Source organism: Oncorhynchus mykiss, chromosome 21, assembly GCF_057628025.1.
Source record: "Oncorhynchus mykiss isolate SJ-2025 chromosome 21, ASM5762802v1, whole genome shotgun sequence".
Lineage (NCBI taxonomy): Eukaryota > Metazoa > Chordata > Actinopteri > Salmoniformes > Salmonidae > Oncorhynchus > Oncorhynchus mykiss.
This window is the reverse complement of record NC_143042.1, coordinates 44,640,114-44,667,920: the sequence shown is the minus strand read 5'-3', so window position 1 is coordinate 44,667,920 and position 27,807 is coordinate 44,640,114. Positions and strand designations below refer to the sequence as shown.

The 27,807-nt window shown below is 41.8% G+C and overlaps 1 protein-coding gene and 1 long non-coding RNA gene across 13 annotated transcripts in view; one reads left to right on the top strand and one right to left on the bottom strand.

The window, feature by feature from the left end:
• The window catches only part of LOC110500641 (rap1 GTPase-GDP dissociation stimulator 1), a 54,341-nt gene extending 42,692 nt beyond the window's left edge, over positions 1-11,649 (bottom strand). Inside the window, exons 1-4 of one of the 12 annotated variants that reach the window (XM_036958104.2) lie at positions 11,297-11,595; positions 11,098-11,182; positions 2,893-3,003; positions 515-637 (exon numbers count right to left, since the gene is read on the bottom strand). In XM_036958104.2, coding sequence (XP_036813999.1) covers positions 515-637; positions 2,893-3,003; positions 11,098-11,101 — 238 coding nt within the window. In that variant the 5' untranslated portion in view covers positions 11,102-11,182; positions 11,297-11,595. Of the gene's footprint in view, positions 1-514; positions 638-2,892; positions 3,004-11,097 lie in introns of all 12 variants that reach the window. The other 11 variants (XM_036958105.2, XM_090214751.1, XM_090214748.1 and 8 more) reach the window with 11 other exon arrangements.
• Positions 11,650-23,958: 12,309 nt separating this feature from the next.
• Positions 23,959-27,704, top strand: LOC149973258 (uncharacterized). Its single transcript, XR_016490342.1, has 2 exons — positions 23,959-24,326; positions 27,189-27,704. It is a non-coding gene; the product is annotated as an uncharacterized LOC149973258 (long non-coding RNA).
• Positions 27,705-27,807: the final 103 nt, after the last annotated feature.

Here is a 27,807-nt window from a genome sequence, read left to right as displayed (position 1 = left end):
TGGTCTAGGAAAGCAAGACGGATGGCAACACCAACAGACAGGTCTCCTATGGTGCCTTCTGTTAGAGAGACTGAAGCCATCTGTTGCCGTTGGAATGGGTAAAGGCAGAATTGCTTATGGGGAGTGGTGTGAACAAACAGAAATGAGCACAGGGACTAGACCACAATCTAGGCTACACAGCAAACATCTATAGAATAATCACCCATAAGTGACTGTCTAAGATTGATCGTCTTTAAGAGAATCATCCATAATCTTCACCATCAGCCCACAACTAGATAAATCACAATCCCATTAAAATAACAAAATTAAGATAATGACAATTAAATGAGAAATACAGATGTATGCTAAACCGCCACTATGACAGACACACAAAGCTGAGAATATGATAAAACGTTTAATATAAAAAATACAAAAATGGTATACAGACAAGATGGTAGAACCAAAAGTGAAGATAATTATGTTTCCTGGGGAGGATGAGATGAGGTGTGGAGAAACCAAGCGGGGGGAGCCTCACCATTTTTGGCCACCTCAGCTATGATGTTGGCTACTTTGGGGGTGCAGGAGGACTGTGGGGCCAGCAGGGTGGGAAGCAGGGAGAGAACGCCCATCTCCTGGACCTTCTCACTGGCATTAGCATCTAGAAGGAAGAGGGGAGAAAGGAGGTGAACAGTTGAAAAAAAAGACAAGGGCTCCATCTCAATGTGTCTTTCATTGATTCCTTGCATCCTATCCCCTTGGCCCTTTCAACCATATTGGAGAAGAAGATCCAAGGTATCTCCCATCTCACCTTCGAATGCTTTTTGAGAAAGAGGAAAGTAGAAAGACTGTAGGGAATTGAGGAAGGATTAATTGAAAAAGAGCCATGGGGTGAGTTGGGCAAGGAGAGGCAGATAATCCCTTCCCATCCAGGTCATTCCATTTTTGGGGTTATTTATGATCATCCTAAACCAAGCTCCAGAAAATGGCCCATACAAATCAAATTACCTGCGGGACGACAGTGCAGCCCTGAAATTATTATTAACCTCTTAGCCAATTTTGGATTTTTTTATTTTACCTTTATTTAACTGGGCAAGTCGGTGAAGAACAAATTCTTATTTACAATGACAGCCTAGGAACAGTGGGTTTACTGCCTTGTTCAGGGGCAGAACTACAGTTTTTTCCTTGGCAGCTCGGGGATTCGATCTAGCAACCTTCCGGTTACTAGACCAGCGCTCCAGCCCCTAGGCGTCACGCGGCCGCCCCTAGGCGTCACGCGGCCGCCCCTAGGCGTCACGCGGCCGCCCCTAGGCGTCACGCGGCCGCCCCTAGGCGTCACACGGCCGCCCCTAGGCGTCACACGGCCGCCCCTAGGCGTCACACGGCCGCCCCTAGGCGTCACACGGCCGCCCCTAGGCGTCACACGGCCGCCCCTAGGCGTCACACGTGACATGTTGAAAAGCTCCCTGCGTATTTATGCAAGTTACCGTTTCTTGTAGCGGCTGTAACTCAATCCCCTCTTTCCGCCATTATAACGCTTGTGTGCCTATTCCATGACACGAGGCTTCTAAAAGCTGTGTTTTTCTACACAAGAGGCTCCAGACAAGGAAATGGTCTTTAAATCCAGAACCGTTTGAGCTACAAAGGGGAGACTCTCACACACACAAAGGTGTCAGTTATTTTTCTCTACGACTCACACAAGCTTAAGGGGAGTAGTCTGAAGGTAACCTGGTACCAGGCTGTAAAAATAGCACCACGTGCATAGGGGGTAAAAGTGCCACAAATGAAGTAACCAAACGGGTCTAAAAATGTCGGAGTTGTCTTATCTCTCTCAGACATAGACACTTCAAAACCATATTCATTACAATACATTTTGACTGTGTTTTGTCATATACAAATGTGTAATTCAATCCGTTTCTATGGGCTATAGCAGTAAAGCTATAAATGTTGCGATCTAAGTCCTTAGACCTGCAGGGTTAACCAATGAAATGATTATTACCGTCACTTGGATTTTTACTATTAGGCTAAAGGTAGCATCGGCAAAAGTGTGCGCCTTTTGGTTTTCTTGGCCATCTCCTCATCCAAACAGACTATTGCACGTTCATCACTTGTCAGCGCCAAAAAGAGACTAGGAGGTTGTGCTTCCAAGTGCAGTAGAACATTAAACCTATCTACACCAGAGCACAAAGCTAAAAAGACAGAGGATGCAGAAAGCCAACAACTCGATGAATTTAAAAGCACAGAAGTTAGGCCATTACAATGCTCCAAAAACAAGATACTTGATAGTCCAAGCCAGATCATGCAGATGGTTATTAGTGATGGTCGGGAGGGGCTCAATACAGTTACATATCGGGATATGACTGACAATATTTTATATCGTTATGACAATACTGCAATATTTTTGCGCTAGTTGGCTATACCTGCACCAAAACTCTAGTATTTTCCTTCATAGCTTGTTCTCCATCTTGTTTTTAAATAGAGAGAACATTTTCAGCACACTCCATGACTGATCAAAACTTGTTCTCGTGCCTCTCCATTTTCCCTCTGCAGCAGACATGGTGATCAATATGTTTGGAACATCGAATCGCAATAAAATCACAGTATCGAATCGTAATACATATAGAATCGTGAGAATCGCGATACATACTGTATCGGCACTTAAGTATCGTGATAATATTGTATTGTGAAGTCACTGTCAATTCCCAGCCATATTGGTTGTTCCCCAAACTAAGGAGGACAGACAGGTTTGTGAATAACACTGACTGAGATATTCTCTTAGGCCTTGTACGAAAACAAAATGTGAGCCTAGTGACTAGAATGTTTTTTTTGTTCTCCAAATAGTCTAACTAAGCTCTCCATTTCCTCCATCCTGTACTGTGTATTTCACTTACTCTGAGGAGTGTGGGTCAAACTTACTGTTGTGGGCCAGTGCTTTGAGCAAGCAGTCCAGGCAGCTCTCCACACTGTCTGTGGCGCTGTCCGCTGAGGCTAGCTTCAGCTTCTTCAGCGCTTCGCTCAGGTTATCTGCTGGGAGAGGAGGGAAAAAGTGAATGAGCACTCGTCCTAACCTGTCAATTTACTCCTCGGTCTAAGGTAGAATATGCTATTTAACGTTTTTAAATCACACTGTGGCTGGATGTTAGATTTGACCACAACTACCTTGGGCCATACAGTATAGAGCAACCCACAAGTCATATCACACAATAAAACAGTATACGAGAGAGACATGTAGGCAAAACTAAATCCGCCATCCGTGATTTTGTGAATTCTGAATAAAAATGTGTCTCAAAACAAGCAGTCTAATCACTGTTTTAGTAACGTTACTACACAGCAAGACAAAGGTAGCAGACAGCAGGATTGTTTCTGGGTCAAAATGGGGTTTAGCTGGGAGGCGTGGCAGGGTCGTGGTATTGGGCACAGTTGACAATTGACAAACGTAAAAAAAAATACATCTCTTGGCCGCGGAGACAATTTTGCCATTTTAAAGCCAATTTCCTTCAATTCTAAAAAATGTTGCCATGGCTTATGATTTGTTCTTACGCTATCGGAGTGACTCAAACAGTATTACAAAGTCAAGGGAGACCCATAACATGACAAATTGTCCTGAAAACATGCATCATTTTTGTAATTTAAAATTTCCCAACTATCTAAGCCTTTTGGCTCCTCAGACCAAATAAGAATGCACACAGCTCTGTGCTGCATCATCACTTCCCTTCCTCATTCTCCCGCTCATATGGTAGCTCTAGACACAACACTATGATAGACAGTCCAGGGGTCATACAGTGGTGAGCCCTAGTACACTGCTCAAAAAAATAAAGGGAACACTTAAACAACACAATGTAACTCCAAGTCAATCACACTTCTGTGAAATCAAACTGTCCACTTAGGAAGCAACACTGATTGACAATACATCTCACATGCTGTTGTGCAAATGGAATAGACAACAGGTGGAAATTATAGGCATTTAGCAAGACACCCCCAATAAAGGAGTGGTTCTGCAGGTGGGGACCACTTCTCAGTTCCTATGCTTCCTGGCTGATGTTTTGGTCACTTTTGAATGCTGGCGGTGCTTTCACTCTAGTGGTAGCATGAGACGGAGTCTACAACCCACACAAGTGGCTCAGGTAGTGCAGCTCATCCAGGATGGCACATCAATGCGAGATGTGGCAAGAAGGTTTGCTGTGTCTGTCAGCGTAGTGTCCAGAGCATGGAGGCACTACCAGGAGACAGGCCAGTACATCAGGAGACGTGGAAGAGGCCGTAGGAGGGCAACAACCCAGCAGCAGGACCGCTACCTCCGCCTTTGTGCAAGGAGGAACAGGAGGAGTACTGCCAGAGCCCTGCAAAATGACCTCCAGCAGGCCACAAATGTGCATGTGTCTGCTCAAACAGTCAGAAACAGACTCCATGAGGGTGGTATGAGGGCCCGACGTCCACAGGTGGGGGGTTGTGCTTACAGCCCAACACCGTGCAGGACGTTTGGCATTTGCCAGAGAACACCAAGATTGGCAAATTCGCCACTGGCGCCCTGTGCTCTTCACAGATGAAAGCAGGTTCAAACTGAGCACGTGACAAACGTGACAGTCTGGAGACGCCGTGGAGAACGTTCTGCTGCCTGCAACATCCTCCAGCATGACCGGTTTGGCGGTGGGTCAGTCATGGTGTGGGGTGGCATTTCTTTGGGGGGCCGCACAGCCCTCCATGTGCTCGCCAGAGGTAGCCTGACTGCCATTAGGTACCAAGATGAGATCCTCAGACCCCTTGTGAGACCATATGCTGGTGCGGTTGGCCCTGGGTTCCTCCTAATGCAAGATAATATTAGACCTCATGTGGCTGGAGTGTGTCAGCAGTTGCTGCAAGAGGAAAGCATTGATGCTATGGACTGGCCCGCCCCTTCCCCAGACCTGAATCCAATTGAGCACATCTGGGACATCATGTCTCGCTCCATCCACCAACGCCACGTTGCACCACAGACTGTCCAGGAGTTGGCGGACTATTAGGGTACTAGGGTACTACAATAGTAGGGTACTATTGGTTATTCATCATAATGAACGATATCAGCAAAATGTCCACAATAAGTGGCCAGCACCTAAAATGTTTGGTTTATTGTCCCAGCTCTAGGCAACGGGTATCAAACCATTACGACTGCGTCAACATACTCACTGGGTAAACACCAACATGTCAATAAAATATGAATTAAAGTCATGTTGGGATCCGCCAGTACTTTGATGGGTCCTTATCGTAATGGACATTCTCTGTGTCTAGACAGTACACCTAGTATGCTGGGCCAACTAATAATTTAGAGATTTTGGTGTCTGGAGCGGTTACAGTGCTCAGCTAATTGGATTCTGGGCTGCACGGGGCCAAGAGGAGGTGCGGTGACACAGAGACAGAAAGCAAAGACCCTGACGTTCCCCATCCCGCAGATGTTCTCCTGTGTGCAGTGAGGATTAGGATTAAATCATATGACATTTTAAAACCAGTCAAACGAGACTTTCTTTTTCCAGGCTGGCCTCCATTCTATAATGGATTTTTCTTGCCTTTCAGATTATGGTATCTGTCAGGGTCCCTCCTTATAGCCAATGAGGCCTGAGTCAGGTGTTCCCATAACACGTCATAAAAACACACAGGCAATGTTTGCATAAAGACATGACAGGGCCAGTCAATCCTCCATAAGCATTAGGCCTAACTTTCTGTTCCAAGGAGTCAAGATAGCCTACTGACGATTCTACTCATCATCTACTTAAATCAAAAGGATTAATGGGTCCTTCAACGAAATGAGTACCTTTTTGGTCATGTAACCTCATCCAACATTGTTATAAAGAGTGCGTGTTCAACTTAATAAAAAAACATGTTTTCCCATCAGAAGTCAACATACACTTAGGTTGGTGTCATTAAAACTCGTTTTTCAACCACTCAACAAATGTCTTGTTAACAAACTATAGTTTTGGCAAGTCTTTTATGACATCTACTTTGCATTACAAGTAATTGTTCCAACAATTGCTTACAGACAGATTATTTCACTTATAACTCACTGTTTCACAATTTCAGTGGGTCAGAAGTAGAGGTTGACCGATTAATCGGAACGACCGATTTCAAGTTTTCATAACAATCGGAAATCTGTATTTTTGGACGCCGATTTGCAGATTTTTTTTTTAACTATTTTTTTTTACACCTTTATTTAACTGGGCAAGTCAGTTAAGAACACATTCTTATTTTCAATGACGGCCTAGGAACGGTGGGTTAACTGCCTCGTTCAGGGGCAGAACGACAGATTTTCACCTTGTCAGCTCGGGGGATCCAATCTTGCAACCTACAGTTAACTAGGCCAACGCAATAACGACCTGCCTCTCTCTCTCATTGCACTCCACAAGGAAACTGTCTGTTACGCAAATGCAGTAAGCCAAGGTAAGTTGCTAGCTAGCATTAAACTTACCTTATAAAAAACAATCATAATCACTAGTTAACTACACATGATTGATGATATTACTAGATATTATCTAGCGTGTCCTGTGTTGCATATAATCTGACTGAGCATACAAGTATCTGACTGAGCGCTGGTAGGCAGAAGCAGGCGCGTAAACATTCATTCAAACAGCACTTTTGTGCGTTTTGCCAGCAGCTCTTCGTTGTGCGTCAAGCATTGCGGTGTTTATGACTTAAAAACCTATCAACTCCGAGATGAGGCTGGTGTAACCGAAGTGAAATGGCTGGCTAGTTAGCTCGCACTAATAGCGTTTCAAACATCACTCGCTCTGAGCCTTGGGGTGGTTGTTTCCCTTGCTTTGCATGGGTAACGCTGCTTCGATGTGGTGGCTGTTGTCGTTGTGTTGCTGGTTCGAGCGAGGAGAGGGACGGCTATACTGTTACACTGGCAATAAAGTGCCTATAAGAACATCCAATAGTCAAAGGTTAATGAAATATAAATGGTATAGAGGGAAATAGTCCTATAATAACTACAACCTAAAACTTCTTACCTGGGTATATTGAAGACTCATGTTAAAAGGAACCACCAGCTTTCATATGTTCTCATGTTCTGAGCAAGGAACTGAAACGTTAGCTTTCTTACATAGCACATATTGCACTTTTACATTCTTCTCCAACACTTTTTGCATTATTTAAACCAAATTGAACATGTTTCATAATCTACTTGAGGCTAAATTGATTTTATTGATGTATTATATTAAGTGTTAATTCAGTATTGTTGTAATTGTCATTATTGCAAATACATTTTTTTTTTCTTTTTAAATCGGCATTTCTGGTCCTCCAATAATCGGTATCGACGTTGAAAAATCATAATCGGTCGACCTCTAGTCAGAAGTTTACGTACACTAAGTTGACTGTGCCTTTAACAGCTTGGAAAATTCCAGAAAATAATGTCATGGTGTTAGAAGCTTCTGATTGGCTAATTGACATCATTTGAGTCAATTGGAGGTGTACCTGTGAATGTATTTCAAGGCCTACCTTCAAACTCAGTGCCTCTTTGCTTGACATCATGGAAAAATCTGAAGAAATTCAGCCAAGACATCAAAAAATATATATTGTAGACCTCCACATGTCTGGTTCATCGTTGGGAGCACTTTCCAAACGCCTGAACGTACCACGTTCATCTGAACAAACAATAGTACGCAAATATACCATTGGACCACGCAGCCGTCATACCGCTCAGGAAGGAGACGCATTCTGTCCCCTAGAGATGAACGTGCTTTGGTGCGAAAAGTGCAAATCAATCCCAGAACAACAGCAAAGGACCTCGTAAAGATGCTGGAGGAAACAGGAACAAAAGTATCTATAGCCACAGTAAAACGAGTCCTATATCGACGTAATCTGAAAGGCCGCTCAGCAAGGAAGCAGCCACGGCTCCAAAACCGCCATGAAAAAGACAGACTACGGTTTGCAACTGCACGTGGGGACAAAGATCGTACTTTTTGGAGAAATGTTCTCTGGTCTGATGAAACAAAAATAGAACTGTTTGGCCATAATGACCATTGTTATATTTGGAGGACAAAGGGAGGCTTGCAAGCCGAAGAATACCATCCCAACCATGAAGCACAGGGGTGGCAGCATCATGTTGTGTGGGTGCTATGTTGCAGGAGGAACTGGTGCACTTCACAAAATAGATGGCTTCATGAGGAAGGAAAAATATGTGGATATATTGAAGCAACATCTCAAGACATCAGTCAGGAAGTTAAGGCTTGGTAGCAAATGGGTCTTCCAAATGGACAATGACGCAAGCATACTTCCAAAGTTGTGGCAAAATGGCTTAAGGACAACAATGTCAAGGTATTGGAGTGGCCATCACAAAGCCCTGACCTCAATCCTATAGAACATTTGTGGGCAGAACTGGAAAAGCGTGTGCGAGCAAGGAGGCCTATAAACCGGACTCAAGTTACACCAGCTGTCAGGAGGAATGGGACAAAATTCACCCAACTTATTGTGGGAAGCTTGTGGAAGGCTACCTGTAACGTTTGACCTAAGTTAAACCATTTAAAAGGCAATGCTACCAGATAGTGTATGTAAACTTCTGACCCACTGGGAATGTGATGAAAGAAATAAAAGCTGAAATAAATAATTATATTATTCTGACATTTCACATTCTTAAAATAAAGTGGTGATCCTAAGACAAGGAATTTTTACTAGGATTAAATGTTAGGAATTGTGAAAAAACTGAGTTCAAATGTATTTGGCCAAGGTGTATGTAAACTTTGACTTCAACTGTACCTATCGCGTGCCAAATAAAGAAACAAGGTTGACTAACAGGGTTGGAGATTATCTTAAAAGTGCAGTCAAAAACATACATTTTCCCGTGTTTTATATACACATTTCCACACTGTGGTTGGAATAATACTGTGAAATTGAGGATGATGCTCTTTTTAGTGTAAGAGCTGGTTTAAAAGACTTCCTGAAATGTAAACCTATTTTAGCATGCCTGGTGACATCACCAGCTGATTAATTCATTAGTTCTAAAAATCTGTCAATAACAGCTAATTTTCAGTTTTCCCCTCCCCACTCAGAACACTCCGACAGTCCTAGCTAAATTCTTGCTTGAGAAATTGCTCTTTGCCAAGAAGATTCGTTTTTTTTAACCATTTTAACTGAAAACAATAAGTACTTAATTATTACCCAGAAATAATTTGATATCGAGACAAAACGGCCCTTTTGTGACAGGGAGAATGGAAGCTTACTGTGTGCAACAGGAAGGGGCAATTGAATGCAAACTATCCAGAGTTGGATAAAACAAACAAAAAATGAAGTTTAAAAAAACGTGGATACCATGGATGTTTATATTTCTGCACGCAGTATGAAGGAAGTTAACGCATGCTACACTTTACCTGTAGACAACCAGTTGCCAAACTACCTCTCTTCAAACTGCAAGCAGAGACATAGAAATGGTTTCCACAAGTTAATCTAACTGTGGGTAAGTACAGAACTGACAGTATTTTTTGTTTTTAAATTGCCTGTCTATCTACGGGTTACAGGGTTGACATTATGATCTACCTGCTCAGTTTTCCACCAGAAAATTGCCAAAGTATAATACCAGATCAGAGTTTTATACTATGATTTGACTATTACATGCTCAATGACTCTTATGAAAAAGAAAAATTAAGGAATAGTTTCACCATACTAAAACGAGAGTTCAGTTCACATAACAAGGTTGAACTTAAAATGAAGGACAGACGTTGTGAGATTAATCACTAAATCAATAACAATCTTCAGAAATAACTGTCAAATCAACGAGAGTTTTACAATGGTAAAATCTTCCTAGAAGTCAGAGGGCGCACAGAAGGACATGCCAAAATGCAGAATTTTGGCCACTCAGATATGATGTTCCATGTGGTCTATGGTAAAGGGCACTTCATTCAATATAACAGCTTTTAAAATTCATGCTAAAAAAGCTGCTAAAAAAGGTACTAATTTGGTGGAATGACCATGACAAATGCAATGACCTAAGTGTTTCTGCTTAGCTGGAGCACCCCTGTCCTATAGAGATACTGTGTTTGTGGATGGATGGGTTCGTCGGACCTCCTTTCTGCTGAATCACGTAGGCTAGTACCGTATGATTGCACCTTGTACAGCAATGAAGGCTCAACATATACCCTAGAATTCTGGAATAGTCAAAAACCCTGATGTGACAAGAGTACAGTACATCCTCCGCAACAGTCCAATGCAAGTCACTAGAAATGATTTATTCTGGTTAAAATGGGAGTAAGTACATTACACCAAGAGATAGCATCCTCAGTCAGCGCATTTCTTACCAAATGTCAAGCACACAATTACTAAGAGTGGCCATGAACATTTTGATTTGTCAGTCTGTCTCTGTGTTTTTGTTTAACTATCCCGTTGGTACCAAAGTTCCTCACAAGGATAGTAAAACATGGACAATTCAGACAATTCAGACAAGTGGGGACATTTTGCAGGTCCATATAAGGAACATTTATATTTTAGGCATAGGAGTTAGGTTTAGGGTTACAGGTCGAAAAATAGGATGGAATCAATTCTTTGGTCCCCAGAAGGACAGCAATATAAAACGGTGTGTGCATAGGCCTATTGCGTAACAGTGTGAGATGGATGATACACATCAGCGCTTTAGACAGTTTAGTACACTGATGTTAGTAAACAAGTAGTATGGCTGTCATAACATGTATGCAGTGCATGTGGTTAACTAAATAATACATAGTTGAGGAATCAAGGGAAAAAAATCCACACGTTATAAGGAGTCTCAAACTGAAACAAACGCAGCTCGTCTCCAAAAATGACAGCAGCTTATGGCTGTCAAAAATGCAGGTGGTTCTGTCTAGCAATGCCCCGTGTTACATAATGCGATTCTCGGTCTGACAAGTATACGCTACGATGGGCATGTGAACCGCTAGCTGCCCGCCCGTTCTCTATGTTCACCCCACCTCACGTTACTCCTTTGAATCTAACGCTAGAGCCACCAAGTGCGGTCTTCTAGCTTGATGCTCCCAAAGGAAATGCTTCTGCTAGTTAACGTTAGCTTGGCTAATTATGATACCCTACCCTGGCATGGCATTTGTGGGCTACTATGTCGACGTCTGTCTATTTCATATTGACGTTAAATGACAACTGAATGACGTTATGAATCAGATGTTGATTACTCACCCATTTAGCTACTGTAACGTTAGCTAGTGTGAGTGATACTCCAAGCAGTTTCGGATCAGGATGCGCCCAGGAGGCTGTCAAATTGCTATTCGCAGCGAAAAACGTGCAAGTTGTTAGCTAGTGTTGGTTAACAACACTTTATTTTATTTGAAGTCGCTATCTAGCTAGCTGATAAATAATATACCCAGGCAAGGCCCACCTTAGCTAACCCACGCCGTTTCGTCCCAGGCAAAACCAGTAAGCCACAGCACTCTCTCCCTCCCAGATGCCGCCGGGAAAGCTTGAAGTGTAGCCTATAGTACAACCCCACCTCACGACTATGGTATGGTTGAGTAATTTATCCGCTAGTAATATTGATCCACATCGACGCCAATGTTCGCTACTTCAACCAGAGTTTGCTTCAACTCTACTCGACACGCACTTCCTACTACTCGCTCGCTTGCACATGCAGCAGCTACAGATTCCACGCAAGTGAATCGCAGCCTATTGCTGGCGGTTGATTGGCTCTTGGCCTGCACATAACTCGTTTTCCACGATCATTGGCCGAAGTCTGTCGTTTGTTCGTGCCACGCCCTAAGGCGTTATTAAAAATGTCCAAATTTCAAGTGACATCCACTATTCATAGCAATTAAGTCATACAAATATAATTGTTATAGACTAACAAAATTGTAGCCACATGGTTTGGTCTGCTAGCTACTTTACTGGAAGACTAAGACACTATTTTCATTGAACTAGTATCACAGGCCATTGGAAATAAACATTACACAACAAATTGGAAATCGCAAATTTAAAAATTAGTGGTTTGGAAGGAATCAGTGGCTAACTGCAAGGATTGCAAAGCGATCACTACCCTGCTATTCAGTGGAGTGGGTGTGTGGTCCCAATTATCGGTTTAAGGGTCTCTTTTCCAAGCTTAAAATTATAAAAATTCTACATTGGCCATGCTGTCATGCCAGCAGGCTTTCTGCCACACTCAAGCAATTTGACAACTGGGAACTCAAAAAATGAGCTGCAACTGGGAAAATACACTTTGAATGGTCGGAAACTCAGGCATTCCATAATTATTTTGCCTTTATTTAACCAGGTAGGCCAGTTGAGAACAAGTTCTCATTTACAACTGCGACCTGGCCAAGATAAAGCCAAGAAGTGCAGCAAAAACAAGAGTTAAAAGCGTACAGTCGATAACACAATATAAAAATCTATGTACAGTGTGTGCAAATGTAGAAGAGTTGGGAGGTAAGGCAATAAATAGGCCATATAGGCGAAATAATTACAATTGAGCATTAACACTGGAGTGAGATGTGCAGATGATGTGCAAGTAGAAATACTGGGGTGCAAAAAAGCAAGAGGATAAGTAACAATATGGAGATGAGGTAGTTTGGTGTGCCATTTACAGATTGGCTGTGTACAGGTAAAGTGATCGGTAAGCTGCTCTGGAAGCTGACGCTTAAAGTTAGAGGGAGATATAAGACTCTAGCTTCAGTGATTTTTGCAATTAGTTCCAGTCATTGGCATCAGAGAACTGGAAGGAAAAGTTAATTGCTACCAGAGTCTGGGTATATGCAACAGTTTGGGCCGCCTGGCTCTTTGCGAACTAATTTGCCAGAATTTTACGTAATTATGACATAACATTGAAGGTTGTGCAATGTAACAGCAATATTTAGACTTAGGGATGCCATCCGTTAAATAAAATACGTAACGGTTCAATATTTCACTGAAAGAATAAACGTTTTGTTTTTGAAATTATAGTTTCCGGATTCGACTATATTAATGACCCAAGGCTCGTATTTCTGTGTATTATATTATAATTAAGTCTATGATTTGATAGAGCAGTCTGACTGAGCGATGGTAGGCAGCAGCAGTGTCGTAAGCATTCATTCAAACAGCACTTTTGTGCGTTTTGCCAGCAGCTCTTCGCAATGCTTCAAGCATTGCGCTGTTTATGACTTCAAGCCTATCAACTCCCGAGATTAGGCTGGTGTAACCGATGTGAAATGGCTAGCTAGTTAGCAGGGTGCGCGCTAATAGCGTTTCAAATGTCACTCGCTCTAAGACTTGGAGTAGTTGTTCCCCTTGCTCTGCATGGGTAACGTTGCTTCGAGGGTGGCTGTTGTCGATGTGTTCCTGGTTCGAGCCCAGGTAGCGGCGAGGAGAGGAGAGGAGAGGAGAGAAGCTATACGGTTACTGGCAATTCTAAAGTGTCTATAAGAACATCCAATAGTCAAAGGTATATTAAATATAAGTCGTATAGAGAGAATTAGTCCTATAATAACTACAACCTAAAACTTCTTACCTGGGAATATTGAAGACTCATGTTAAAAGGAACCACCAGCTTTCATATGTTCTCATGTTCTGAGCAAGGAACTGAAACGTTAGCTTTCTTACATGGTACATATTGCACTTTCACTTTCTTCTCCAACACTTTGTTTTTGCATTATTTAAACCAAATTGAACATGTTTCATTATTTATTTGAGGCTAAATGTATTTTATTGATGTATTATATTAAGTTAAAATAAAATGTAAGTGTTAATTGAGTACTCTTGTAATTGTCATTATTACAAAAAAAACAAAAGGCTTTTTTTGGTCCTCCAATAATCGGTATCGGCGTTGAAAAATCATAATCGGTCGACCTCTAGTTAACATGCATGAAACCAAGGCTTTTACGGTTATAGAAGTCAACAAATGAGAGCGCCTGGGGAATGGGAGTGGAGCTAGGGGTTGCAGGGCCTGGGTTAACCTCTACATCACCAGAGGAGAAGGATAAGGCTAAAGTCTAAGAGCTGGTCATCTAGTGCATTCGGAACAGAGAGTAAAAGGAGCAGATTTCTGTGTGTGGAAGAATAGATTCAAGGTATAATGTACAGACAAGGGTATGGTAGGATGTGAATAATCACTAACCAAAACAGCAATAGACAAGGCATATTGACATTAGGGAGAGGCATGTGTAGCTGAGTGATCATAAGGTCCAGTGAGTAGCTAGCCGAGCTGGAGACACAGCGATTCAGACAGCTAGCGGGCAGGGGCTAGCAGGCTAGCAGATGGGCCTCCGGGGGACTTCGCAACCGAAGAGCCTGTTGAAACCCCCTTCGGACGGTTACGTCGGCAGACCTGTCATGATGGATCGGCGGGGCTCCGTGTTGGCAGTAAAAGGGTCCAGGCCAAATTGGCAAAATAGGTATTGTAGCCCAAGAATTGGCTGATGGACCTCTTCGGCTAGCCGGGAGATGAGCCTAGCTCGAGGCTAAGCTCCAGGCTAACTGGTACTTGCTTCGGGACAGAGTCGTTGGCCAGGAGTAGCCACTTGGATAGCAGCGAGCTTGCTGCGATGATCTGGTGTAAAAGTTTCAGAGCTTGCTGTAGGAATCCGGAGATGTGGTAGAGAAAAAGCAATCCGATCGATATGCTCTGGGTTGATATAGCGTTGTGCAGACTGGCAGGAACTAACCGGGCTGAGGCTGGCTGATAGCCGAGTTAACGGTGATGACCGCTAGCAGTCGTTAACTGACTACTAGGTAGTAGCTGGCTAGCTTCTGATGGGGGTTCAAAAGGTTTCAAAAAAATAGCAGATCCGTACAACATTGGGTGAGGCGAGTTGCAGGAGAGTATGTTCAGTCTGTAGATGGAAATTGAGATTAAAAATATATACGAAATAAATAGATCACAGCTGTCATGATTCAAACTGTTTTTGTCTTGAAAGCACTATAAAAATCAGAGAATGCCAGACTGATGTCAAAATTAGCCTGTGAAGGACAGCTGCACCACCTTCCTGTTCAAGGGAGCACAGCACAACAAGAGGAGCCCAAAACTATATTGTATGCTGCTGCATAAATCATGTAATATGCATACTGAAGCTAAGAAAATAATATTAAGTGTATGTTGTGTAGTAAACGGTTAGTAGCCCATGTGCCTCACCCTAATAATTTGGTCTATTTTCCCCTCTTAATTTCACCTACTGTTCTGACTTGGTGGTGCACATGTAGCCTATAACCTGTTTTAGAGAAATGTAATCATTGAATATTGTAAGAGCTTTCATTGTCTGCTTATATGCCCCCTTTATTTATCCTACGGTTCTGATTTGGTGTACAGGGAGAACACTAACAGCGGCTCATGTTCTGAATTCTGTCGCTGTATATTTCAAAAGTGCTGAACAAATAGTTATGGCTACGTCCGTCCTAGCTCGCTCATTAATGTCTTAGTCTAAATTATGGATGGCCTCTTATCCGTTTGTTGTCCTCTTATGCCATAGTTTGTAAATCTCAATTGTCAGTAGAAACTACATTTGTTTAAGCGAGTCAGCCATATCAGCTATGTTTTTTTTTTTTAAGGCAGTAAATGAGGCTGAATTAATTGTTATAGTGGAATTAATGTATTGTTTAGTGCCGTGTAGTGTAGTGGCATGCATCCCCACATTTTTGTTTGCCCCACCAAGATGTACAGTTAAAGTCAGAAGTTTACATACACCTTAGCCAAATACATTTAAATTCATGTTTTCACAATTCCTGACATTTAATCCTAGTAAAAATTCCCTGTCTTAGGTCAGTTAGGATCACCACTTTATTTTAAGAACGTGAAATGTCAGAATAATATTAGAGAGGATTATTTATTTCAGCTATTATTTCTTTCATCACATTCCCAGTGAGTCAGAAGTTTACATACACTCAATTAGTATTTGGCAGCATTGCCTTTTAAATTGTTTAACTTAGGTCAAACATTACAGGTAGCCTTCCACAAGCTTCCCACAATAAGTTGGGTGAATTTTGGCCCATTCCTCCTGACAGAGCTGGTGTAAAGGAGTCAGGTTTGTAGGCCTTCTTGCTCGCACACGCTCTTTCAGTTCTGCCCACACATTTTCTATAGGATTGAGGTCAGGGCTTTGCGATGGCCACTCCAATACCATGACTGTTGTCGTCCTTAAGCCAATTTGCCACAACTTTGGAAGTATGATTGTGGTCATTGTCCATTTGGAAGACCCAGTTGCGACAAGGCTTTAACTTCCTGACTAATGTCTTGAGATGTTGCTTCAATATATCCACATCATTTTCCTGCCTCATGACATCTAGTTTGTGAAGTGCACAAGTCCCTGCTGCAGCAAAGCACCCCCACAACATGATGCTGCCACCCACGTGCTTCACGGTTGGAATGGTATTCTTCGGCTTGCAAGCCTCCCTTTGTCCTCCAAATATAACAATGGTCATTATGGCCAAACAGTTCTATTTTTGTTTCATCAGACCAAATAACATTTCTCCAAAAAGTACGATCTTTGTCCCCATGTGCAGTTGCAAACCGTAGTCTGGCTTTTTAGTGCCGGTTTTGGAGCAGTGGGTGCTTCCTTGCTGAGCGGCCTTTCAGATTACGTCGATATAGGACTTGTTTTATTGTGGATATAGATACTTTTGTTCCTGTTTCCTCCAGCATCTTTACAAGGTAATTTGCTGTTGTTCTGGGATTGATTTGCACTTTTCACACCAAAGTACATTCATCTCTAAGAGACAGAATGCATCTCCTTTCTGAGCAGTATTACGGCTGCGTGGTCCCATGGTGTTTATACTTGCGTACTATTGTTTGAGCAGATGAACATGGTACCTTCAGGCATTTGGAAATTGCTCCCAAGGATGAACCAGACTTGGAGGTCTACAATATATATTTTTTGATGTCTTGGCTGAATTTCTTCTGATTTTCCCATGACGTCAAGCAAAGAGGCACGGAGTTTGACTCAAATTGACTCAAATTATGTCAATTAGCCAATCAGAAGCATCTAAAGCCATGACATAATTATCTGGAATTTTCCAAACTGGTTAAAGGCACAGTCAACTTAATGTACGTAAACTTCTGACCCAATGGAATTGTGATACAGTGAATAATAAGTGAAATAATCTGTCTGTAAACAATTGTTGGAAAAATTACTTGTGTCATGCACAAAGTAGATGTCCTAACCGACTTGCCAAAAGTATAGTTTGTCAACAAAACGCGTTTTAATGACTCCAACCTAAGTGTATGTAAACTTCCGACTTCAACTGTACATGCTAAAATCGCCACTGATGACAGGGAGTCATGTGAAAATCAATTATCCTGAGAAGGGCAGAGATTTTTTTTATCCTTGTATTTTTTATAGCTGTAGATTGGTACTGTCGACATTTCGTATTATATAAATAAATCATATTAATCCTTACTCCCAGAGGTCATTTGAGCATACGGTCCTGGCTATAATAGCCAATGTTGGGGAGTAGTGAACTAAATGTAGGACTAGTTAAATTAGTAACTAAACTACATTTTGCAGTAGCTTGGGCGTAGTTGAACTAAATTCAAATATCGATAGCGTTTTCAGTAGTTAATTATTTTTGTTGCCATGTAGCGGTGTAGTTAAATATTGGAACTAAACACTACTTTTTTGTCAAAATAAAACATGGGTGTAGTAGACATTGTATTTTCTTTTTCAGCATCAGACCTGTCTAATTTTCACTTGAAACATTGCTGTGTTTAATAGGATATTTTGACTACAGACTAATCTGTTCATGCTATTTGCATTCTATGACATTTCAGACTTATGACAAATTAGTTTGGAAGTAGTGTGTGACTTTATCAAAGTAGTTTTAGTTAAGTAAACTATATTTTTCTTAGGGGTAGCTTTAGTGCAACTTAACTTCTTCCAGTGTGAAGTAATTGGTAAACTATATTTTCTGAATAGCTTGAAAATAACCAACCTGGCCTGTCCCTGACAACTGTATTCATATAGTAAATCTACTCAATATTTACATTTCTATTTTGCGGATAAAAAAAAAAAAAGTAAGCTTACAGAAATACTACCTATAACCTGTAATTCACATCTACACAGATGTTCCAGTTCCCAGATGTTCCAGTTCCCACTTGCACGAGAGCCGGGTTGCATTCAGTGCCACAGAACGGTTTGCAACATTGAATTCAACGGAAACGGTACTGAATGACCAGCGATAAACATATGTCAGTGATCGGCAATAGGTGGCCCTTGGGCCAAAACCAGCCCTTGAGTGATTTTAATTATTTGTGGTATTACTTTTTTTGGTTAAAAAGCCTAAAATCACTAGGAATTTTAACAAAAAATGTGTTTAATTTAGTTATTCGGTTTCCCACAAATAAGAGACATATGAGATCTTGTCTCAATATAATCAAGGTATGAAATTGTTATTTTCAAATACAATCTATTATTGGGCTTGTACAAATTATTATAATTATGTTCTGCCCCAGACTATCACGGTCATATGGTGTGTTGCACAAGTTATTTTAAATGGTCACACCCATATTGATCAGGCCACACCCATATTGATCAGGCCACACCCATATTGATCAGGCCACACCTCGCCACATCCACCAAACGTGTCATTCAGTAAAAACCATAACGCAAGGTAGCACACATTGAAGCGGAGTGAACGCGCCACTGATGTAAATGAACTCCTGTGTTACTGCCATCTATTGGTGTGCTTATCAACATGCAGACCAATGTTTGTCATCTTCACTTGCAGGGTTTCCCTAACTCTGTCCTGGGGACACGTTTCGTTTCTTTGCCCTACACAGATGACTCATAACCAATTCATCATCAAGCTTTGGTTGTTTTAAATCAGTATCAGTATCAATATCTGTGTAGTGCTTGGGCAAACACCAAAAAGTGCACCAAGGAGGGTACCCAGGACAGAGTCTGTGAAACCCTGATAGGCAGGTAAGAATATTGGCTCATCCTTTACTTACCTTGAAAGCCGTCGTACAGATGAGGACTTGCTGCAATTCACTGTGTCTGTAATAAGAAGGCCTTTGTCATCGCTAAGCTTCACTCCCCTCTCTTTTCAGGATGCAAAAGTGATTACTGAAGTCCCAGTCCTGGGTGAATGGGTTGCGGAGTCAATATTTTGGGACTAATCATCTTCTGCCTGGTCTTTGGAGAGAGGGATATCATTAACATGAAACTATTGTTGTTTAGTGATTCTGAATTAAGAAATCATTATGGAAGTAACCAATGCACACTTCATTTCAGGCATATTGTCCATGTCGGATTTACTCTATCATTGCTCTACTTCAAAAGGTAGGCAACCCTGGTCCTGGGGTGCTGCAGACACTTCATGTTTTTAATTTAACCTACCTGGAAGACCAGGTGTGTTGAATTTGAGGCAATCACGGGTACTGATCAATTAGCTCAGTTGGTCAGGTCTCAGGTGTGATGTCTAGTTGGAACAAAATCCTGCAGTAGGCCTACCTGCGACACTCTAGGTATGCGGTCCACTTAAAATACACACCCTCGACTTATGCCCTTGGGGGAATCCCTGAGCGGTCAAAATGATTAGCCAAGCAAGGGAATTTTGCAACGTAAGCCCCTCAACCCTCGTTATTAAACGACTTTGCGAGTGTACAAGTACACTGCTCAAAAAAATAAAGGGAACACTAAAATAACACATCCTAGATCTGAATGAATGAAATATTCTTATTAAATACTTTTTTCTTTACATAGTTGAATGTGCTGACAACAAAATCACACAAAAATTATCAATGGAAATCAAATGTATCAACCCATGGAGGTCTGGATTTGGAGTCACACTCAAAATTAAAGTGGAAAACCACACTACAGGCTGATCCAACGTTGATGTAATGTCCTTAAAACAAGTCAAAATGAGGCTCAGTAGTGTGTGTGTTCTCCACGTGCCTGTATGACCTCCCTACAACGCCTGGGCATGCTCCTGATGAGGTGGCGGATGGTCGCCTGAGGGATCTCCTCCCAGACCTGGACTAAAGCATCCGCCAACTCCTGGACAGTCTGTGGTGCAACGTGGCGTTGGTGGATGGAGTGAGACATGATGTCCCAGATGTGCTCAATTGGATTCAGGTCTGGGGAACGGGCGGGCCAGTCCATAGCATCAATGCCTTCCTCTTGCAGGAACTGCTGACACACTCCAGCCACATGAGGTCTAGCATTGTCTTGCATTAGGAGGAACCCAGGGCCAATCACACTAGCATATGGTCTCACAAGGGGTCTGAGGATCTCATCTCGGTACCTAATGGCAGTCAGGCTACCTCTGGCGAGCACATGGAGGGCTGTGCGGCCCCCCAAAGAAATGCCACCCCACACCATGACTGACCCACCGCCAAACCGGTCATGCTGGAGGATGTTGCAGGCAGCAGAACGTTCTCCACGGTGTCTCTAGACTGTCACGTCTGTCACATGTGCTCAGTGTGAACCTGCTTTCATCTGTGAAGAGCACAGGGCGCCAGTGGCGAATTTGTCCATCTTGGTGTTCTCTGGCAAATGCCAAACGTCCTGCACGTGTTGGGCTGTAAGCACAACCCCCACCTGTGGACGTCGAGCCCTCATACCACCCTCATGGAGTCTGTTTCTGACCGTTTGAGCAGACACATGCACATTTGTGCCCTGCTGCAGGTAATTTTGCAGGGCTCTGGCAGTGCTCCTTGCACAAAGGCGGAGGTAGCGGTCCTGCTGCAGGGTTGTTGCCCTCCAACGGCCTCCTCCACGTCTCCTGATGTACTGGCCTGTCTCCTGGTAGCGCCTCCATGCTCTGGAAACTACGCTGACAGACACAGCAAACCTTCTTGCCACATCTCGCATTGATGTGCCATCCTGGATGAGCTGCACTACCTGAGCCAGTTGTGTGGGTTGTAGACTCCGTCTCATGCTACCACTAGAGTGAAAGCACCGCCAGCATTCAAAAGTGACCAAAACATCAGCCAGGAAGCATAGGAACTGAGAAGTGGTCTGTGGTCCCCACCTGCCGAACCACTCCATTATTGGGGGTGTCTTTCTAAATGCCTATAATTTCCACCTGTTGTCTATTCCATTTGCACAACAGCATGTGAAATGTATTGTCAATCAGTGTTGCTTCCTAAGTGGACCGTTTGATTTCACAGAAGTGTGATTGACTTGGAGTTACATTGTGTTGTTTAAGTGTTCCCTTTATTTTTGTTTAGCAGTGTATATTCACTCCTGGGCATGAAACTCCCCATAATTCAATTTGCGACGATTGTACCTCCGCCAAGAAAAGTCTGCGAAAACTTAACTTAAAAACATCAATGGAGAAGTCACCATTCAAGTGTAAGTAAAAACTAATTGAAATAAGTTCTAAATTGTGCTACTAATGCACATGACGGCACAAACACGTCTCATAAAACATTAATGTTTTTGTTTGGTTGTATTTTTTAAATTGTATAAATAAAAATGTTTCCTTCAGAGGTTCCAGCTAGGCAGACTGTTAGTTTGCTAATTAATTTGTTATCTATCATACAGTAGTCGTATATTAATAATTATATAGTTAATATAAGTAGACATGTAATCTTAATTGACTGTAGCGCATATAAAGCACCCACAAGCTACCGGTGGCTGAAAACACAATCATCGCGGGGTGAACGAGTGACGAATTTCCGGCCAAGGGTGGTCAATTTAAAAATCATTCCTTACTCCCTCGCCCCTTTATTTTTTGCTTTTATCTTTATTATGGTTAAGGAAACCGAACAGCACATTCTCCCATAACAAACTAAAGTCATCACGAATATTAACAATTATAAAACTGAATATCTTTTCATGATTGTTTTACATGTAGACAATGCCAAAATAAATATGAAACTGTTTCTGGATGCTCAACACCCTCCCTCGCCCCTTGCCCTGCAAGTGTATACTCGTCAGACGTCATGAAACGTCATCAGAAGTGTCTACTTAAGGGGATAGGGTGCGTCTTTTAAGTGCCCTGCTCCACTTTATTTTTTTTTATCCCAGGCAGCCGATAGTGGGCGCTAGATCTCCACTGTCTTCTTGGATTGATGTGCATTCCCGGCTCGCACATAGAGGCTGTAAAGGCATTATTTTCCTCCTTAACCATCTTTAATGGCGGGCCGTCTGGGAAAAAAAGCTGGGAAAATATGTACTGTCTTAATTACAACACAATTTTCAGATTCCCTGGCAACTTTAGGGAGTTGTCAAATATAAGCAAAACTGGAGGAGGGTCAGGCTTTTTGTCAGGGGGAGGGTTTAGTATTATTATATATTTTTTTAACCAGGAGAGGGTAATGAAATTTGTAATCAATTAAATGGGGCGCAGGTAGCCTAGTGGTTAGAGCGTTGGGCCAGTAACCAAAAGGTTGCTGGATTGAATCCCAGAGCTGACAAGGTACAAATCTGTCGTTCTGCGCCTGAACAAGGCAGTTAACCCACTGTAGGCCGTCATTGTAAATAAGAATTTGTTCTTATCTGCCTTAAAATAAAAATGTCATATTGTATCAGTGTTTGTTAATTAGTTGCTTATTATATTGCTTATATAATATATGTGTGCCCGATGCTGCCCCTCACCCGATTCTCTGCTAGGCCTAGTGTGGTATGGCCTCAAAGGTCTCAAACAAATGATCCATAGCCTATATATAGGCATATATATAGGCATATATAGGCATGCTCGGAGAAGGGCCAAGTTATATTTCTAAGAAAATGTTTGCGCTGCTGGGAGGGTGTAGCCTATATAAAACTAGGCTGCCATATCACAGACTGGTTAATAAAAATAAATAATTAAGATGGGCAAAAGAACACAGACACTGGACAGAGATATGGCTTTTTCTTTGCAACTCTGCCTAGAACGCCAGCATCACGGAGTCGCCTCTTCACTGTTGATGTTGAGACTGGTGTTTTGCGGGCACTATTTAATGAAGCTGCCAATTGAGGACTTGTGAGGTGTCTGTTTCTCAAACTAGACACTCTAATGTACTTGTCCTCTTGCTCAGTTGTACACCGGGGCCTCCCACTCTTTTCTATTCTGGTTAGAGCCAGTTTGCGTGTTCTGTGAAGGGAGTAGTACACAGCATTGTATGAGATCTTCAGTTTCTTGTCAATTTATCTCATGGAATAAATAGCCTTCATTTCTCAGAACAAGAATAGACTGATGAGTTTCAGAAGAAAGTCTTTGTTTCTGGCCATTTTGAGCCTGTAGTCAAACCCACAAATGCTGATGCTCCAGATACTCAACTAGTCTAAAGAAGGCCAGTTTTATTGCTTCTCTAATCAGAACAACAGTTTTCAGCTATACAAAAATAATTGCAAAAGGGTTTTCTAACGATCAATTTAAAATGATAAACTTTGATTAGATAACAAAACACGCCATTAGAACACATGAGTGATGGTTGCTGATAATGGACCTCTGTACGCCTATTCCATAAAAAAATAATTAGTCCTTTACAACATTAACAATGTCTACACTGTATTTGTGATCCATTTTATGTTATTTTAATGGACGAGAAATGTGCTTTTCTTTCAAAAACAAGGACATTTCTAAGTGATCCCAAACTATTGAACTGTAGTGTATATGAGCATAAATAAAATATGATACTCTAAGTTTGTAATATTGATGGGCACCAAAATTATTTTTTATTTTTCAAGTCCATTTCTGCTTGATACCTGGTATTTCAAATTTTATTTCATATTTTGGATGTTCAACACTTATAGACCCAGATGATATATTCATGAAAACAGTGACCCAAGTCTTTCCAGTATGTGAATATAGTACAGTGTGTGAGAGAGAAATTGAGCTGCAGTTCCGACTTAGAGACACTGACTATTCATACATAGTATGTTAAAGAATTCTAATGAAGTAACCCTTTTGGACCACACTATCTGCCACATTGAAGAACTCTGGGTTAAGTATAAAACACTGCATGTATAAAACTCTAGTTCGGCCACTGCTTACAGCCTACTTCATACAGTACCAAAACAACATGACAATTATTCAAAAATCAAGCCAATTATTCAAAAATCAAACCCATTCAATGTTATTATTATTATTATTTCAATAAAGAAATGACCAAGGCCTGTCATATTCGATTGATGTGTAGCCTACTCTGTTGCACGAGCTCATCGAGGCCAGGCCATGTCTAGCTAGCTGTTGCCCGGCCCCGGGCTAGCTAAGTTACATTAAGACAAAAAATTATCTGGATAAAAAGTAGGCTACAAATCAGGTGCGCTAAAACGCAAGCAGCGAGAGAAACTTTAACTTTAATTGCATCCTGTGTTCCACTTAAAACCGACTTCTCATAGTCATCATCCTTGCAACCTATTTCTTCTAGTCATCGTCCTTGCAACAAGAAAAACGGCATGGAAAAGCCAACCGCTGCTAGCGCTAGCGTGACAGGGGCTACTTGAGGCGATGGAAGGTTCTGTGCTATCCGGTGTCATTGGGACGTCCCTATCCACTTTAAGTTTTAATTGGACGTGGTTATTAAGGTAAGGTTCCAAATTCAAAATCCCAAAACGCTCTATTTACCCTAACTGGCCCTTATGGTTAGGGTTTACGACGTCCCAACGATCACAGATAGCAGTGACTATGATGCGTAGCCTCTGCGCGGGTGTCGATTAATAAAATGACTCGTGCGAACAAGGCTTTCTAAATGCCCTGCTGCTGCAGCATATAACCTCAATTTAATTCTAATGAATGATGCATGTTCCTTGTGTAGCCAAAACAACGTGTTTTTGTTGGTATATTGGAGCACCCTGTACTGCTTTTTGACTTCTAGCTTCTCAAGGTTTAAAATAGGCCTACTTGAGGAGAAACGGGGAAAAAATTGAGATGGAGAGAACCACTCTCACTATGAAGAGCCTATTGGACACAAGCTGGGCCTCCTGGAAACAGGCCACAGAAACGGTTATAATGAGCCTGCCCACGATCCTTGAAGCCCTGCGCCGAATAAAGCACCATAGCCATACAAGCTTACACCAAAGTCGGCCTCTGAAGTCGATGACCTGATTAAAGAAAATGTGCACATTTGAGTTGATATTTATGTTTTGGAATTCTTTACTAAAGAAAACGTACATCCTTTCTAACTATAGTATCTGCAAAATGATTGGATAGACGTAAACACTGCCGTGGACTAATTGACACCTGGATGGCTGAGATCAGACAGATGCGCACAGATGAGACCTATGACACAATGGAGAACACTGCGAAAGAGACTGCCTGACAAAACAAGCAACAACTGAGTTTGCGAAGAGGGCGCACGAGGAAGCGGCTTCATGAAACTACAACATGGCTAGATCGGCTGAGCAAAGAACCCAGTGACTTTTTTCTTTAAAACATTTTTAAATTGGTCTTTGGTTAAGATGAATGCAGTCAGAATGTTATTACAGGCCGCTTGAACATCACCGATCTGCACCTATAGGCAGGCGGTATGTGTGTGTGTGTGACACTGCCTGCCGCACGTGTTGCTTAAGCTGTGCCAGTTTTGTAGTTGTAGACCTACTTTATCTTTGAATGTCGGCTAAATGAGCCTGTCATGTGCTGCGATTAATGGTTTTGATGAATCTCTGATTGTGTACTGCTGTCTATGGTGCTGACTACCTGCAGAGCTCTCCGGGCCGTTGTGCTTTGTAGAGCGACGTGTTCTTGAAGTTGAAACATTGTTTTGCGTTTCGCTGTCCGACTTCCAATCTGTTTTTCTTTGTTGTGTTTCGAAACATGCGTCTGGCTATATCTCTGTATGTTGTATTGGACATTTTCTCAACAGAGATGTGTTTCCATCAAATTGACTTGTTGGGGATAAAAGTATGTGCATATAGAAATAACTTTTGCGATTAAATTCCCATGTACCGAATAAAAAATACAAGTTAAATGGGTTTCCATCGCATTTTCAATGCTAAACTGATCGTTTTGTCACTATAAATGTTGCGTATGTATAACGAATGTGCCCACTCTGATATTGGCACGTGCGCTCTAGCCAACCATTTGCAGATACTGTGCGGGTATAGTATACTACATGATGAGATTATTTGTATTTGTCAGACGTCAGCCAAGCATAGATCCTCATGTCACCAGAATAAAACCCTCAATTTTTATTGAAAGGAGCATCAAGCTCATCGCCTTGCACTTTCACCACCCTCTGAAGTTCATCAGAACTTATTTAACCTGTAGCCCAATTAATTCAAATCAAAGTTTATTTGTCACGTGCGCCGAATACAACAGATGTAAACCTTACAGTGAAATGCTTACTTACAGGCTCTACTCAATGCAAATACACAATGCAAATAGTTCGGGTAACCATTTGGTTACCTGTTCAGGTCTTATGGCTTGGGGGTAAAAACTGTTGTGCTTCCTGCTTTAAATTTAGCTTGTAAGCAGGAATCAGGAGAATAGAGTTGTGGTCGGATTCACGAAATGGAGGGCGAGGGAGAGCTTTGTACGCGTTTCTGTGTGTGGAGTACAGGTGATCGAGAATTTTTTTCCCTCTGGTTGCACATTTAACATGTGGATAGAGATTTGGTAGAACTGATTTAAGTTTCCCTGCATTAAAGTCTCCGGCCACTAGGAGCGCCGCCTCTGTGTGAGTGGTTTCCTGTTTGCTTATTTCCTTATACAGCTGACTGAGTGCGGTCTTAGTTCCAGCATCTGTCTGTGGTGGTCAATAAACAGCCACGAAAAGTATAGCTGAGAACTCCAGGCAATTTTTATTTATTTATTTCACCTTTATTTAACCAGGTAGGCAAGTTGAGAACAAGTTCTCATTTACAATTGTGACCTGGCCAAGATAAAGCAAAGCAGTTCGACAGTAGTGTGGCCTGCAGTTTATCACAATATACTCAACTTCAGGCGAAATTGCATAATTTCCCATGTTGTCGTGACATTTTTTTATCCAACATTACTTGCAAAGTTACTGACATAACCAAGTTTCCATCCAACCTTTTTAACATCAAGCCATTTTAAGGTCGCTGGAATTATATTTTGGACAAACGTGCGCATGCCTACAGGATACTTTTGAAGTAGCATAATCAGAGGAAAATATTGTGACTGGTTGTGTTTCTGACACATATATCATACATTTTAAAATATAAATTATAAATATTTGGGCTATTTTGAAACTCGCTTGAAAACAATAATGCAATTATTCATTGCATTGTGGTTTTATAGGCTATTCTAGGTAGGATAATTGTATTGTCCCTAAGAGAAAAACAGGGGAGCTGCATGTCTCATGTCTTCACTATTCTTTCATGCGCAATAATGCACCTGGTTGCTCCGCTGACTGTCAGGTTTTCGTATTTGTTATTGTGGATTCATATTGATTGCTTTTATGTGTGATATGGTTGCTTGTTCTGCAGATTTGGACAAATGTCCCTGACGGACACCGCAGCGGGGGAGAAGACCCCCGCAAACAGCCCCTCCACAGTCCAGTCCCATGAAAGACCATCTACTGTCCAGACCCCCACTGATAGTCCGGCCCTCCGCTGACCATGAGTAACCCCACTGAAGTGAAGATCACAGTCAGCCAGTCGCCTAACGCCTCCTCAGAAAGTCAATCCTCTGAAGGCATCGGAGGCAGCAGATTCTCCCGTAGTGATGCGGGGAGCATACTCAGTCGAATAGAGCATACTCCACAACAGCCCCACAGTGGACAGACTAGCACCCAGGTTTATATGGGGTGATAGGATTTTAATACATGCATTCTGTTTTTTTTAAATCAGTTTTGTTGATAGATTTTAGAAATATTATAGTTCTAATAATTCATTTTGGAATGATTAAATGTAATGTATTGAACATCTAAGAATTCTGTATAAAATTAACTGTAATTTGGATTAGTTAATGCTGTTCTAATTAAACATTTAGAACATAACCAATTTCTAAACATTCTTCTGTCCTTATCATTTCATAACATTCTTCAGTATACAGTATACCTGTGAAATACAGAATGTTTATTTTTATTGTAAAATAATGAACTTG